Here is a 15,104-nt window from a genome sequence, read left to right as displayed (position 1 = left end):
CCCCCTTTTCCCTTGCCGGAATGGACACGATCTCCCGCCAATTGGCGGCGTCGCCGCCGAGACCCCGCCCCTCCCCGGGCGCCGCACCCAATGGCGTGCGGGCTCGCGGCGGCGCCGGGGGCCGGGCGCGGGTGCGCAGGTGCAGCAGCGCGCAGGCCGGCCGGGAGGGCGGGGCGCGACGTCGGCCGTGCGGGGTCTCGGCGTCGGCGGCGCGCGCGCTCCCTCCTCTCGGAGAGAGGGCTGTGGTAAAAGCCGTCCGGAAAATGGCCGCCGCCGCCGCTGCCGCGCCGAGCGGAGGAGGAGGAGGAGGCGAGGAGGAGAGACTGTGAGTGGGACCGCTGCGGCCGCGGGCGGGGACCCTTGCTGGGGGGCGGGGGGTAGGGGCGGGACGTGGCGCGGGAGGGGCCCGCGGGGTCGGGCGACACGGCTGGCGGATGGCGTCCCTCCTCTCTTACCCTCCCCCTCCCGCTGGTGACGGCCCCCCCCCCCCTCGGCCCGTTACCCGCACTTGCGGGTGACCGTCCTCGGCGCAGCCTCCCAGGGCAGCCTTCGCCTGGTTCCCCCCTCCCTCCCTCCCTCCCGCCTTCGGCGCGCATCCCGGCCCCTGGCCCCGCGGGCGCCCCTGTCGCCGGGGCTTCGCCTGTCGGGGCTGCGCGCGCGTCGTGCCCTTCGCGGGGCTTCGGGCCCGCGGCGCCGTCGCGCGCCCGCGGCCCCGGCCTCTCCCTGGATCGCGCTTTCGCGTCTCCCTCCCTCGCGCGCCCCCTCTCCCGTTACTCGGCCCCCCCACCGACGCGCGTGCGCAGTCCGCCTCCCGTCGGGAGAGTGCGCCACAAGGGCTCCGGCGCTCTCACCCCCATCTCCAGGCTTTGCCTCCCCCTCCTTCTCGCCCATTCCATGACTTTCTGCCCCCACTGCGAGCGAGTTCCTTTCGCATCTAGCAGGAACAAGTAGGTGGGAATTATTGTCCACCCACAAAAGGCGCTAGACATTGTGTTCCTGGTCCCACGGCTCATCATAAAGAGGCGGTTATAGTTACCATCAGGAGCCGTGGGTCGGGGACTGCGTGTCCGGCAGCACCTGAGGCTCTTCGGTGGGAGCTCGCCCCCAGGGTCTTTGGGGGTGCTGTGGCCTCAGAATCTGAGCGCCCTCCCCTCCTCCCCCCGTTCGCCGGCGATCTTCCAGTTACATAAGTGGAGTGGGACATAGTATGTGACCGGCTTCCAGAGCCGCGGAGCGCGCCTTGCTCACGATCCCCAGCCCCGGATGGGGCAATTTCATCGCCCCTCTGTGGTTCCTGTCAGTTGTCCCCGAAAGTTTCTTTTCTTTTTCGTGTGGTTCTGACTGAATCACCCAAACTGAAATTCAGGTGACTTGTACGTGGCGTGGCAATGTTTTCTGTGGGTTTGCACTGAAGACTTAAGGTCACTGTGAAGAGTCTAAAGATTGCTTTGACGGAGGAGACCGTTTATGGCATTACCAAGTGTGGATCAACGGGGCGGGGGTGGGGGGGGAGCTTGCTCTGGAACATACCTCTGTGGCCGTCGCTTCTGTTGTGTGTTTGGTGTAGATTGGTCACAGCAGAAATGGGCTCCACCACAAAAATGATATTCCTGACTCATGGTCAGGCAGATGTGTGCTTCTGATTATTTTTCCAGGAACAGGAACGGGCTCTGTAGAGCCATTCCCATGTTGTGTCTTTGCTGTGCAGGATCAGTGCCCCACATTGTGAGATGGTAGGATCGAATTCAGGGAGTGCTTGGTGATCGTGGAACCAAACCTACTAGCCCGTGAGGCTGAGTGGCTTAGACTTTGTAGGACTCTCACAACTTTTAGGCATTTTGTCATTCTACAAAAAGGAAGCATATTCAGGCCTTGGGAGGAGAATTCATTGTTAATGGACAATTACTCTAGGGGAGAAATTTGGGTTTCAAAGCCAGAATTTTCATCTGCGTCTTAGTGATTTCACTTAACAATGAGATTAACTGCTCCTCTTGGGTTGTTTGAAACATGCTGGATCCTTATTGCAGACAACCAGCCAACCAGATCCGGATTTTTTTAGGTCTCTTGGGAATTTCCACCAGGGATTCAGGGAAATAGGCTTGTTTATGGGCTTTTTAGGACTTGTACTTAAAAGTCCAGTCAGGGAGCCTAGGAAGCCTTTGGTTTTATGTTCTTACCCAGACCATGTCAGAACCTTAAAGGACACAGCCAGTGTAGTAGAAGTACGGGATTAAATAAGTTGTCACCGAGCGCACATCGCTGGCCCGGCCCTGCCGTACATTCCTGTCCACACACACACACAAGCCTCACTTGACAAAGCTTCCAGGGTTTGTACATCTGAGCCCGAGATGTGAGAGGACAAGGGCTCTGCTTCGTTTGGCATCATTGGCAGTGCGTTAGCCCTCTCGACTGCCCCTCCAGACAGCTGTTCCATCCTACCCCTATCCCTTTAAACTGCACAGCTTCCAGAATATAGTTTCTCTGCAGAGTGCCTGGTGGCATCTGAAGTCATTGTGTCCTAACACCTTGAAGAAACCTTCTGTGGCTTTCTTGCCAGTACTGGCCCATCACACCATGCTGTCTCTTGCTGCTACAAACTTGCCTGGAAGGCCTTAAACCTAGAGTCCCAGGTCTTTGTTTCACCTGATAGACCATCATGCAGTCAGATTGCACTCCAGCTTTTGTACTTGCTTATGTTAGGGTTAGAATACAATTTTGCATTCTATTTGCAATTTCCAGCCAGAGCCATTGTTTCCCTGTCTGCTCTGCCTCTTTGTGGCCGAATCTAGTGGGGTGGGGAGGTAAGCTGTGGAATGTGACAGAAAAACTGATGAGCGGATGTTGCCCCCATCCAAATACTCCTTCCTCCGCATTGAGATGGAATGAGAAACTTGCTTCTTGAACCTAGAATAAAGAGCAGATGTAAAGGTGTTACTTTCTTACTCCAGGCCAGTTTTCATCACTCATACACCTGCCTGGAATTATTTGCATGATAAATGATGTCTCCTGGAAGCCGTAATCTTTTATAAAGGCGAATATCAGTGGAGATCTTTTTATCGGCTAAGAGCACTTTGTGGCCAAGCTGCCCGAGTTATCTATGAGAAGAAGACAAGCAGAGAAGATGTTTGACCTTTGTAGTAACTTGTGTTTTAAGTGCACTGGGGGTAAAACATAGTCTAGACTGGCAGTTCCAGGGAGTGTGGCAGGACGCCTGCTTGTTCTCACCCCCTCTGCCATGGTAACATGTGTGCAGACCATCTCGTGTGGTCAGCAGACACAACCTTTTTTCTCGGGTAGAGCATTATTACCCCTCCAGTGGATGGACCTTGCCCTCAGTGTTTTGGTACCAGCCCTCTCCAGTCAAACTGCCATTGTCACCACTGCGCCTTTACCTCATTTTGGGTAGGACAGATGTAAACGAGTTCCTTTTCCTTGTACTCTCTGACACAAAAGTGCTCTTGTGCCTTTCTCTTGCGAGGAACCTTTTCCTTCCTATTGAAAGCTTGATTTGCATGCCATTGCTTAAATCCTTGGTTCCACCCCTTTGATGGTAGGTATGGCGTCTGGGGGAACTGAGTGGGAACAGGAATTTGGGGGCTGGCAGGGCATGCCCCCTCCCATGTTTAAGGGGGATTGTGACCACTCTGTTACAGACTAAAGCCTCGGCCTTTTTCACTTCTTCAAGGCACACTTGCATTGGTTCTGCTGGCCTATGGATGTGTCCTTAGCATAGCTGTTCTGCAGTACTGCATAAGTCTGGACTCTGGGGAGCATGCCTTCGAGAGGGTTCAGTTGGCTTCCTTGCCTAAGAGCTGGGGGCACTGTGTGTGTGTGTGTGTGTGTGTGTGTGTGTGTGTGTGTGTGTGTGTGTGTACACACACCTGCAAATCACTGCTTTATTGGGTCTTCACCTAATTGCTCTCATTTGCTGGCTCTCTTTTCTCTCTCCATAAACTCCTAATCAAAGAACTTAAACTTTCAGAGCTGGAGGAACCTTAGTCTAGCCCCCTCAATTTACAAATAGAAATGCAATTTACCCCAAAAATGCAGGGCCTCCCAGCCAGGATACCAATTTACTTTCTGTTGTATAGCTACCTGAGTAACACTGTTACCTGACTTCTGGGATTTCAAAGCATCCTATGATTAGACTGTTTAAGGGAATTATAAGGCCTCACTGCACCTCAGTAGATAATTCCGGGTACCATCCTGGTAGGTATAGCGCAGCAGTAAGAGGCTTGACTGGTGTTGCCTTTCCTCTGGGTTTCATTACATGAGCAATTGTGTGAATAGTCTCTAGAATTTTTCTAAAGATAAAAGTCCTACTCTTAGGCCAGCAAGGTATCAGAGAGTAGCTAGTATGGGGCGATTTTAGTTTTAACAAGGAAATGATGGTTATCTTGATGAAAAATGGTGACAGAAGATCTTTTTTGAACATGTGTTCAAAAGCAAAAGAGAAACTGTCAAACTATTAACTCAGTTTGTTGAACATTCGATTTACGATGATCTGAGAGGCTTAAAAACGTTTGCTCTGAAACAGGCATGTGTTATTTTTAAGGATGGCTTTGGATCTCCCAGGGCACTTAGTTTCTGTTGGTGCTGCCTTTTTTCTCTCCGGGTTAGAAACCCCTTTATGTGATGTTACAACAGATTGTGGCAACTTCAGCAGCTTGAAAAAGAGAAGGGAGACTTTGCCTCTGGATTTCACATGTTCTTTTGGGGAAGACAGTCTGATGTTGCGTGTTCTCTCAAACATGTCTTCTCTCCCCGAGTATCTCTGTATGACACGGTGCAAGAAATACAGAGATCATCACTAGTGATAAGCTTTATGGTGTCAAAATGTCCCTCAGAGGTGACAAGACCTGTGATAAGTGTCAGTTCTAACATGCACGAATCTTGCCTTGCTTTGAGCACTGTGCGTTATGTGCCACTCAGCTGCAGTTTATCCTTTGTTTCTAGCTCGGTAAGCCGGGAACTAGCGTAGTACTTTGTCTGTATGTTTATCTTCAAAATGTCCCAAATAGCCCTGGGAAAAAGGTCGTGCAGCACAATGGGGGCTTTCAACTTACGATTTTCTTTGTTTTAGGCTCCATAAAAATACAGACTCACCAGTTCCTGCTTTGATGTGACATGTGACTCCCCAGAATACATCTTGCTTCTGTAGACCAGCTCCAACAAGATTCCATGGTAGCTGGAATGTTAGGGCTCAGGTAAGTAACCTTCCTTTTTTTTTTTTTAGTATATGTCCTGGTTTGGCCATCTGTTTTTAAAAAAAAAAAAGGAATAAAACAAGATATACTACTCTTGGACAGTATGAAAGTACCCCAAAGACTAAAGACATAACTGTGCCAAACTGTGCCATATAATAAAAAAAAGTCACTTCCCTGAGCCCTGAAAAGTCAGTTTAGGTAGGGTTACTTGGTAGCCACAGCGTGATCTGGGGGCGGGTGTCAGATTAGAGCTGGAACTGGTGATCTGCACCTTCAGTTCACCTTTAGGCAGTTCAGCTGAGCTGGGAGCGCTTAGACCGAGCTCCTCACCTGCCGCCGCTGCTGTTGCCTGGCGGCCTACGGCATGACTCTGTTTGCTTTGGTCTTGGGCGAATGACTTCCTGGTCAACAGTAGTGGGTGATGCATTTTCGGATGTGGGAACTGGTGTGCGGTCCCCTAGAAGGATGGCCTCCTGAAAGCTGTTGCGCGTGCTTGCCGCACTCCTCCCACGGGACCCAAAGAGAGCGCCCAGATACACCTCTGGCTCTCGAGACTCTAGAGCAGAATGGATGTCTTGAAAAAGCTGGGAGCAATCGGAGCCGTTTGAGGTCTGACACTTGGGTGCTCTATCAGCCACACTTGAGGCTGGCTACTCTAGCGCCACTGTGTGGACTTCAGTTTTGTAAACATGAGCGGTTCCTTAATTTCTCAGCTGTCAGGCTCAAGATCTTAAGCTTTTTTAAAGTCAGGTCCCTCCACGGTTGATGTTTTGACACCTGGATTTCAAACATTCCGTGTGGTAAGGCAGAATGTTCTAATTGAATTTTTCCATTTCTTTTCCGAAGGAAAAAATGTGAGTTTACACACATGCTCGATTGTGACTCTTGCTGAGACCCTCAAGTAACAGTTAGTTGTATCTAGTGGATTCTGACACCTCAGTATAAAGTTGTGTGGGCATCCTTAACAGCCCGTTTGGGGACCGTGTGAGGGCAGAGTCTGGGTGGAGCAGGAAAAGGTGTGGAAGGAAGAGGAGGGCATCACGCTGCCTCCAGGTCCCAAATTTGGTTCCACTCCTGATCCTGTGACTCAAATTGTCATTGCCATTTACTGCTGTGGGGTGTGCTCTGGGCCCTGCTGACAGGGCGTTCTTTGTACGCCACTTATTTATGCTGGTGGGAGTTGTGTGGCTGGTGCTTTGTGTATTGTCTCGGAAATTGTGTGGCCTAAATGTAATATGTGGCAGCGAATGGGTCTCTTCTGCTAGGTATTAGGACTGTGGGGGTGATTTATGTTTTTCATAGTCTTTTTCGCAGTTTTGGGAATGGATTTTATCAGACAGACAGTGGTGACCCTGTATAGTGTCTTCTAAGAAATGTAGAAAGGAAGAGATGTTTTTAAAAATAGCCCTTATTACTTATGAATAGGAAAGACTCGGCCATTTGAGCTTCAAGGAACTTGGAAGGAAATTCTCAAAGAATGGAACCCCTCTTTAATAAATGAGTGCTTGATATCTTGCTGCTTTTCTTTTCCCTTTAAAGAAATTAGAAAAATAGGAGTTCCCATTGTGGCTCAGCGGGTTAAGAATCCAACTAGTATCCATGAAGATGTGCATTTGATCCCTGGCCTTGCTCAGTGCGTTAAAGCATCTGGCGTTGCTGTGGCTGTGGTGTAGGCCGGCAGCTGCAGCTCTGATTTGACTCCTAGCCTGGGAACCTCCATATGCTGCAGGTGCGGCCTTGAAAAAAAAAAAAAAGGAATTATGAAAGTAATACGTGCTTTTGATAGAAAATTCAAACCATTTTAAAGTATATCAAAAGTAAAACAGTGAAAGCTCCCCGTTACTTTCCAAACCCACTACCCAGAGTAACTGCTGTTAATAGCTTAAGTAGATCCTTCTGAATCTTCTTCTCAGGCTATACAAACAGGTACCTTTGTATTTTTGACAAAACAAGGATAGCATTATATGTATTCGGCGTCTATCTGTGTGGTATGTTTATCTGCCTTCATTTCTCCTAAATAGCAGTGTAGTTTGGGGCTGATATACTGTCACCATTGTCCCTCCGTTGGTTTGGACAGCGGTTTATTATTAGAGATGCTGCTGGATTGAACTTCCTCATGTGCCCGTCTTTTTGAAGAATGGCTGCCTAGAATTGGAGTTGCTGGTGGGTACTTCACATCACTCTCCAGAATGGTTATCCCAGTTCCCACAGCAGTCTTAGAAAGTGCCACTTCCCATACACCCCCAGAATTGGGTATCCATCTTTTATTTTATTTTATTATAAGATTTTTTTATTACTCAAATGAATTTATCACATCTGTAGTTGTATAATGATCATAACAATCTGATTTCACAGGACTGCCATCTCACAGCCCAAGCACATCCCCCCACCCCCAAACTGTCTCCTCCGGAGACCATAAGTTTTTCAGTGTCTGTGAGTCAGCATCTGTTCTGCAACGAAGTTCCGTCTGTCCTTTTTTCAGATTCCACATGTCAGTGAAAGCATTTGGTGTTGGTGTCTCATTGGCTGACTGACTTCACTTAGCATGATCATTTCTAGGTCCATCCATGTTGCTAAAAATGCTGGTATTTCGTTCTTTTTGATGGCTGAGTAATATTCCATTGTGTATATGTACCACATCTTCTTGATCCACTCCTCTGTCATGGGCATTTAGGGTATCCATCTTTTAAATATGCACGTCTGGGGTTTTTACTGAGGCTGAACCTCAGTAGTCTTTCGCCATTTGTACTTGGTCTTTACGAATTGCCGGTTTATGTTCTGCATTCCTTCTTCTGTCAGGATCTTCTTTTTAAGTTGGTTTATAAGAACTCTTAACATAATAAGGATATTAATTCTTTATCATCATGCAGATATTTTTTCTACTTTGTCATCATCTTTTGATTCTGCTTGTCTTATATATAAAATTCCTGATATGGTATCTTCTTTTGCTGTCATACTTAGGAAGTCTATTGCTACTCTAAGAACATGACAGTATTCATCTATATTTTCTTTCATCCTAAAAAACTTGATGATGTGCTGTATTTGTAATACATATTTGATATATGCAAAAGAATTAAGTTGTCCAGTTTCTTGGTGTGGTATTTAAAATACTTGTTTTTTAAAAAAGTGTTTCTTTGGTCGCACCTGCAGCTTGTGGAAGTTCCTGGACCAGGGGTTGAACCCCCACCACAGCAGTGACAATGCTGGATCCTTAACCCACTGAGCCACCAGGGAACTGCTGAAGTCGTAGCTGTTTGGTGAGCCAGTCACCTGGTCTTCACTTTATCATATGCTGACTTCAAGTGAACAAAGCGTCTCTTACTTTGTTCTTTCTGAATTTTTTCTTTCTGAGACTTCACGGCAAGCCTGTCAGCAGATAATCATGTATTTATTTACTCAACAAATATTTTATTCCCTGCTTCGAGCCAGGGGTGGTGCTGGGCCCTGCAAGTGCTGCCTTCTTGACTGGGTGAGGGATGCAGGGAGAGGCTGCAGCGGTTGTGATGCAGGCCGCACGGCTACAGTGCTCATTCTGGAAGACTCAAGAGAATAGTGGATCTTCACAAAAGTAGGTTTCAGATAAACTGGGAGGAATCCAGAAGGTGTGCATGTGCGTGTGTGTGTGTGTGTGTGTGTGCACACGTGCGTGCCCATGTGCGTGCATGTGTGTGTGTTTTAAATTCTGACATACGAGTTACAGCTTTAGGGTAGACTGCAGCATAAGCATAGTTTGTTTTCTGATTCATGTAATTGCAGGCTGATGTGTGTTGATTGATGATGAGGACTTTTTGCTCTGTATTCGGCTGGCTTGGTTGTGACGGCATAAAAGTTGTGTACTGATAAAATGGTAATTTTCCTCTGATGATTTTGAAGCTTTCTATAATAGCTGATACCAATAAAGACAGGATTTTGGTGAATGTATTCTTAGGGGAACAAGTGTAGTGTTTTGCAACTTGCATCATTTAAATCTAATAAATACCCTCAAAACTGAATGGAATCCAGATTTTCTTTTAGCTTAAAGAAAGGATATAAATGGCTTGTGATTAGGGAAAGGCTTCTCGCGTAAGCCTGAGTTTTTAATGGTACTTGGTACGGGTAGAGCGTGCAGAAGGAAAAAGGTGGTATAAAAGGGTGTATGGTATCAGATCTCCTTGCCACCCCGTCGTGAAACATCCATTTCTCTCCCTGAAGGAAACTGTCATTACCAGTTTCTTATTAATCTGTGTGGGTGTTGTTTTTAAATTGTGGTAAAATATACATAATGTTAAATTTACCATTTTAGCGATTTTAAGTGTATAGTTTAGTAACATTAAGTACATTCTTATTGTTGTGCAGCCATCACCACTGTGTATCTCCAGAACCTTTTTTTATCTTTTGCAAAACTGAAATGATCCCCATTAAACCGTGACTCCCCATTCCTCCCTCCTCCCCGAGCTCCTGGCAATCCCTCTTCCACTTTCTCTGCCTCATGTAAAACTGACTATTTTAGGAGTTCCCGCTGTGGTGCTGTGGGTTAAAGATGGGGCGTTGTCTCTGTGGTGGCGAAGGTTTGATCCTGGCCCAGCACAGTGGGTTGGTGTTGCTGCAGCTGTGGTGTAGATCATAGCTGCAGCTTGGATTTGACCCCTGGTCCAGGAACTTCCATATGCCATGGGTGCAGCCAAAAAAAAAAAAAAAAATTGGAAAAAAAAATTTGACTATTCTAGATACCTCATATTATATTCTTTTTTTGCGGGGGGAGGGTTCTTTTTAGGGCTGCACGCGAGGCATACGGAAATTCTCAGGCCAGGGGCCCAATTGGAGCTGTAGCCACTGGCCACAGCCACAGCCACGCCAGATCCAAGCTCACCACAACACCAGATCCTTTAACTCACTGAGGGAGGCCAGGGATCGAACACGCAACCTCATGGATACTGGTCAGGTTTGTTACCGCTGAGCCATGATGGGAAGGTCTATATATTCTTACATATATCTTTATGTATATATTCTGTGTGTGTTTACACACACTCAAACAAAGGGGTGTGTGTGTGTTTACCAAACGGTGAAATACCATGCACATTTGCAGAGTTTTCTCTTTTTAGTTAATATATCTTAGTAACTATTCGGTATCAGTTCCTATAGAGCCATGTCACTATTTTTTTTTTTTTTTGTCTTTTTGCCTTTTCTAGGGCCGTTCCTACGGCATATGGAATTTCCCAGGCTAGGGGTCAAATCAGAACTGTAGCCTCTGGCCCACAGCACAGCCACAGCAACTCCAGATCCGAGCCACGTCTGCGACCGACACCACAGCTCACGGCAACGCCGGATCCTTACCCCACTGAGCAAGGCCAGGGATTGAACCTGCAACCTCATAGTTCCTAGTCGGATTCTTTAACCACTGCACCACAACGGGAACTCCGTGGTCCCATTGTTTTTTCTTAGTTTCATTAATGCTGAAGTGAATGGCTTTTTACTTACGTGATGTCGGTTACCGCCACATTTATCTGTAGGAGAAATTCCTAGTGATGGAACTTGGTTGGGTCAAAGGATAGGTGCATTTTACACTTTTGACAGATGTTGCTAAATCAAGGATGGCCTTTTAATTGCACAGTTTTGAGGAAACGACTGTGTATTAGATGAGCACAAACATTTATGACTGCAACACAATTTGTAGAGATTAGAGAGCTGCTCGTTAGGCTATGAAGAAATCATTTTCAGAGTTAGCACTAGAAAGCAAAACTTCAGAAGCTTCTGTTTCATGACTTCCTGCGAGCAGAGGATGAGACGGGACCCTTTACTTCGCAAGGGGAACTTTAGCAGGTTCTTGTTTGTGAATCTTGAAGAAAACGGAATATTTTTATCTTGGTACCGTTTTGAGTTGTAGTAGCTCCTTGGAACTTGGGGTTGAAGAGTCTGCCACAGCTGCTGGACGTTCTGTCGTGTTTGTATGTAATATGCGTAAGGAATATCCTGGAAGTATTTTTTTTTTTTTGTCTTTTTGTCTTTTTGCCATTTCTTGGGCTGCTCCCATGGCATATGGAGGTTCCCAGGCTAGGGGTCTAATCGGAGTTGTAGCCACCAGCCTACGCCAGAGCCACAGCAACACAGGATCCAAGCCGCATCTGTGACCTACACCACAGCTCACGGCAACGCCAGATCGTTAACCCACTGAGCAAGGGCAGGGATCGAACCCGCAACCTCATGGTTCCTAGTTGGATTCATTAATCACTGCGCCACGACGGGAACTCCTATCATGGAAGTATTTAGGACCATGTGGCTGTTGCTTCATTTCTCTGTGACTGCGGTGCTCTTTATATTGCAGTACTTTATTCATTTACCCTGTACTGATTGAGCATCTGTTACTTGTCAGTTACTGTCCTTGATCCTAGAGTCTGCCTACCCTCAGTGATTTTCTGCTCTGAGGGAAGACAGGGGCTCGATGCTGCAGTGGAGAAGTAGTGGGCTGCACGTAAACATTACAAGGATCCCGTGTAGACTTGGTGGGTGGGTCCGGGAAGAGACTTTTTTGAAAAGTGACCCCTCCAGAAACTGAAGGATAAGGCAGCATTAGCTGGTGCAGGAGAAAGTGTGAGTGGAGGAGAGACCAGAGTGTATGGAGGCTCACGAGAGAGATCTTTTCGGCTGGGTTCAAGGGTTCAGAATATGGAGATGAGCCAGGCGGAGCAAGCCAGGCCACGCAGGGCTCGAGGAGCAGTTCCATTTGCAGAGTGTGCCAGTAGGAAGTCAGACAGCTGCCCCAGCTGCGCCAGATAGGTTTGGCTTTCCTTCCAAGCTGCCTCCCTCTCTGAGAGGTTCCTGGGCCCCAGAAGGCAGTGCAAGGTGCTCTGGTCATCCATCCTGTCCCCTGTCCGCCCTGCACTGCTCTGGAGGCCATCTGCCCTGAGCCGACTTGCCAGCTCAGGCCCTTGGGGCTCCCATTTCAGATCTCTTCATGGAACCTTCCTTCTCTCACCTCTGTCCCAGGGACTGCTTCTCGCACACACTTCCCTCTCTGATAGTACCTAGAGGAGGGCAAGAACTTGCATGGTGTGTGGGTCAACTACAGACCAAACGCACTGCTTAGTTTTGCTGATTTTTAGTTAGTTACTTATTTAATTTTTGTTCTTTTGTCTTTTTAGGGCCGCGCCTGCCGCATATGGAGGTTCCCAGGCTAGGGGTCTAATCGAAGCTGTTGCTGCCGGCCTGCACCACAGTCGTGGCAATGCCAGATCCAAGCTACATCTGCGACCTACCCTACAGCTCACAACAACGCCAGATCCTTAACCCACTGAGCAAGGGCAGGGATTGAACCCGCAACCTCATGGTTCCTAGTCAGATTCGTTTCCCCTGCGACAGGAACTCCATGATTTTTATTTGTTATGTTTTTGCCAAGATATCTTTCATGGTGAAGGAAGCAGTGCATAAGTAAGCTCACTCCTGGGAGTTCCTGCTGTGGTGGTGCAGGTTAAGAATACGACTGCGGTAGTTCCCATTGTGGCTCAGTGGTTAGTGAACCCGACTAGCAACCATGAGGATGTGGTTTGATCCCTGGCCTTGCTCAGTGGGTTAAGGATCCAGCATTGTCGTGAGTTGTGATGTAGGTTGCAGACGTGGCTCGGATCTGGCTTTGCTGTGGCTCTGGCGTAGGCCGATAGCAACAGCTGGGATTTACCCCTAGCCTGGGAACCACCATATGCCACGGGTGCAGCCCTAAAAAGATCAAAAGACCAAAAAAAAAAAAAAAAAAGAAATATGACTGCCCCAGCTTTGGGTTGCTGCAGAGGTGCAGGTTCAGTCCCCTGTCCGGGAACTTCCATATGTTGTGGGTGTGGCCAAAAAAAGAGGGAAAAAAAGAGAGAAGCAGGCTCAGTCCTGTCTTGTTAAGGACCAGGTCCACCTTGGTGAGCCACTGTGAACAGCATCTCGGTCATCCCCACAAACCCGGGCTCGGGAGGTGGGATCGGAGCTGTCCTCTGTGCGCCTGCTCCTCTGCTCCTCTGCCCTCCCGCAGGCCATCCCAACCCTTCGAGGTCCTGCCTTCCCACAGTCCTCCCGGCCGCCTTCCTCCTCGGCCTCTGCACTCTGTTCATGCGGTAGACTCAGGCACTTTCTCTTGGGACTTTGGAAATGTTAGCAGTGGGTCCTACTCAGTCTCCTTTTCTGTCCTTTTATGGAACTCGAATGTGACAGCTCCAGGGAAAGCCACGCCCATAGTTGCACTTGCCTGCCCGAGGTGATGGGGGTGGTCTTCCTGCAGGCTGACTGCTGTGTTCCCCGGGACAGTGGAGAACATTGGACAGTGTTCAGCAGATCGACAGGACGGTATCCTCCCTATGTGACATTCTGCACGTTGCTCTTTTCACACTGTACTTGGCTCTTGAGCCTGTCCGTGCTGCTCTGTGCAGACCTTCATTCATTTAACATGTCTCCTTGTGCTGCGGACGCGTCTTTACAACCAAAGTCCCACCAGAGCCCTGGGGAGAATGCAACTGTAGAGAAACAAGGATTGACATCTGGTTTATGTTTACATCCTTTGGGTCTGTTAAACGACAAGAAGATATTTTTATTTCTGGGTTTGTGAAAGCTTTCCACAAAAAAGGCATCCATTTTCTAGACTTATTAATAGAGTAGTCCGAAGCTTTTATTTTTAGATTTGAAAGAAATCAAAGCAGGTTTCTGGCATCTGCACATTTCCCTTCATTCCCATCTCCTCTGCAGCACCCACGTCGCTGCTGAGACACCAACTTGAGCGCTTTTCAGCATGAGCTGACTTTCTACCTGTAAGTGATTTTTGAAAAAATAAAAGCATTTTTGGTTTCTCTGGGCTTTCTAATGGTACTTAAGTTTTCACATTACTTTGAAAAGTTGTATTTTAAATTCTTGTGCACATATTGAGTAACTTATTTTTAAAATATAAATTTCCCTGTTTTTCTAGGTTTTGTGTTTTTGTAAACAGCAGAAGGTATTAGTCCATATTAAGTACTAATTTACTCTAATATTTTCAGCTGTTTTTGGAATTATGCTTGGCAAAAAATAGACAAATGTCGGTGGTTATGACAGTTTGTCTTTTTGTTCCCTTTAACTCCAGGATAAATAATTTTGGTGAAATTTTTTCTAGGCTTGTAAAAACACAGGAATGATTAAAGTCATCATAATAAGTACTTAGGGAAGGTTGAAAGTTTTTTTGTTTTTGTGTATTTTTTGCTTTTTAGGGCATATGGAGGTTCCCAGGCTAGGGGTCCAATCGGAGCTACAGCTGCCGGCCTACACCAGAGCCACAGCAACTCGGGATCTGAGCCAAATCTGTGGCCTCCACCACAGCTCACAGCAATGTCGGATCCTTAACCCACTGAGCAACGCCAGGGATCGAACCCGCAGCCTCATGGTTCCTAGTCAGACTCGTTTCGACTGCCACAACGGGAACGCCGAACGTCTTTTTTTTTTTTTTTTTTTAAAGCCGCATCACCTTATAAGAAAATGTTAATGTAGCTTGAAAGCAACTGTATTAAATTTCTTAACCACTCTTCCAGGTTGTTTAAGACAAAACAAAGTGAACAAACAAAATCATAGTATTCATTAAGCTCTTTATTTTTTAATTACATAAGTAAAGCATCATCATAGAAAATTTAGGAAATGCGTATGGAACTCACTCTGGAAATTCCACCACGCAGAGAATACTGCTGTTACTATTTGGTGTGTATCTTTCTGGACCAAGGGTTCTGACTCAGGGTTGAAAAGTCAGGGGTTCTGTAACCTTGCATGGGGAAAATGCTAACCTCTCACTGGAAATTCACAGACCAGTGTAGGCAACAGACCATGGTAGCGTTAGGAGTACCTATGACTTTGTCACCAGTAGAGATCAAAGATACTTCCATATCATGTTGTAGTTACAGATATTTTGAAATATCACTTGTGTTC

The 15,104-nt window shown here is 47.3% G+C and overlaps 1 protein-coding gene across 4 annotated transcripts in view; it reads left to right on the top strand.

Annotated features, from left to right (window-relative positions):
- The first annotated feature begins 208 nt into the window (after positions 1–208).
- Positions 209–15,104, top strand: part of MECP2 (methyl-CpG binding protein 2) — a 53,673-nt gene continuing 38,777 nt past the window's right edge. For 2 of the 4 annotated variants that reach the window (XM_085007547.1, XM_021080802.2), the window contains exons 1-2: positions 209–325; positions 5,084–5,207. Coding sequence is in view for 2 of the 4 variants with exons in the window: in XM_021080802.2 (XP_020936461.2) it covers positions 5,182–5,207 (26 nt within the window). In the remaining 2 variants the exon portion in view is untranslated. The remainder of the gene's footprint in view (positions 326–5,083; positions 5,208–15,104) is intronic. The other 2 variants (XM_085007548.1, XM_085007546.1) reach the window with 1 other exon arrangement.

This window comes from Sus scrofa, chromosome X (genome assembly GCF_054392235.1).
Source record: "Sus scrofa isolate SSC_HxYL_T2T_F1_AM1 chromosome X, Sscrofa_HxYL_maternal_Yorkshire_Landrace_v2.0, whole genome shotgun sequence".
Taxonomy (NCBI): Eukaryota; Metazoa; Chordata; class Mammalia; order Artiodactyla; family Suidae; genus Sus; species Sus scrofa.
The sequence above is the reverse complement of the archived record's forward strand: the minus strand, read 5'-3'. Positions and strand labels throughout refer to the sequence as shown.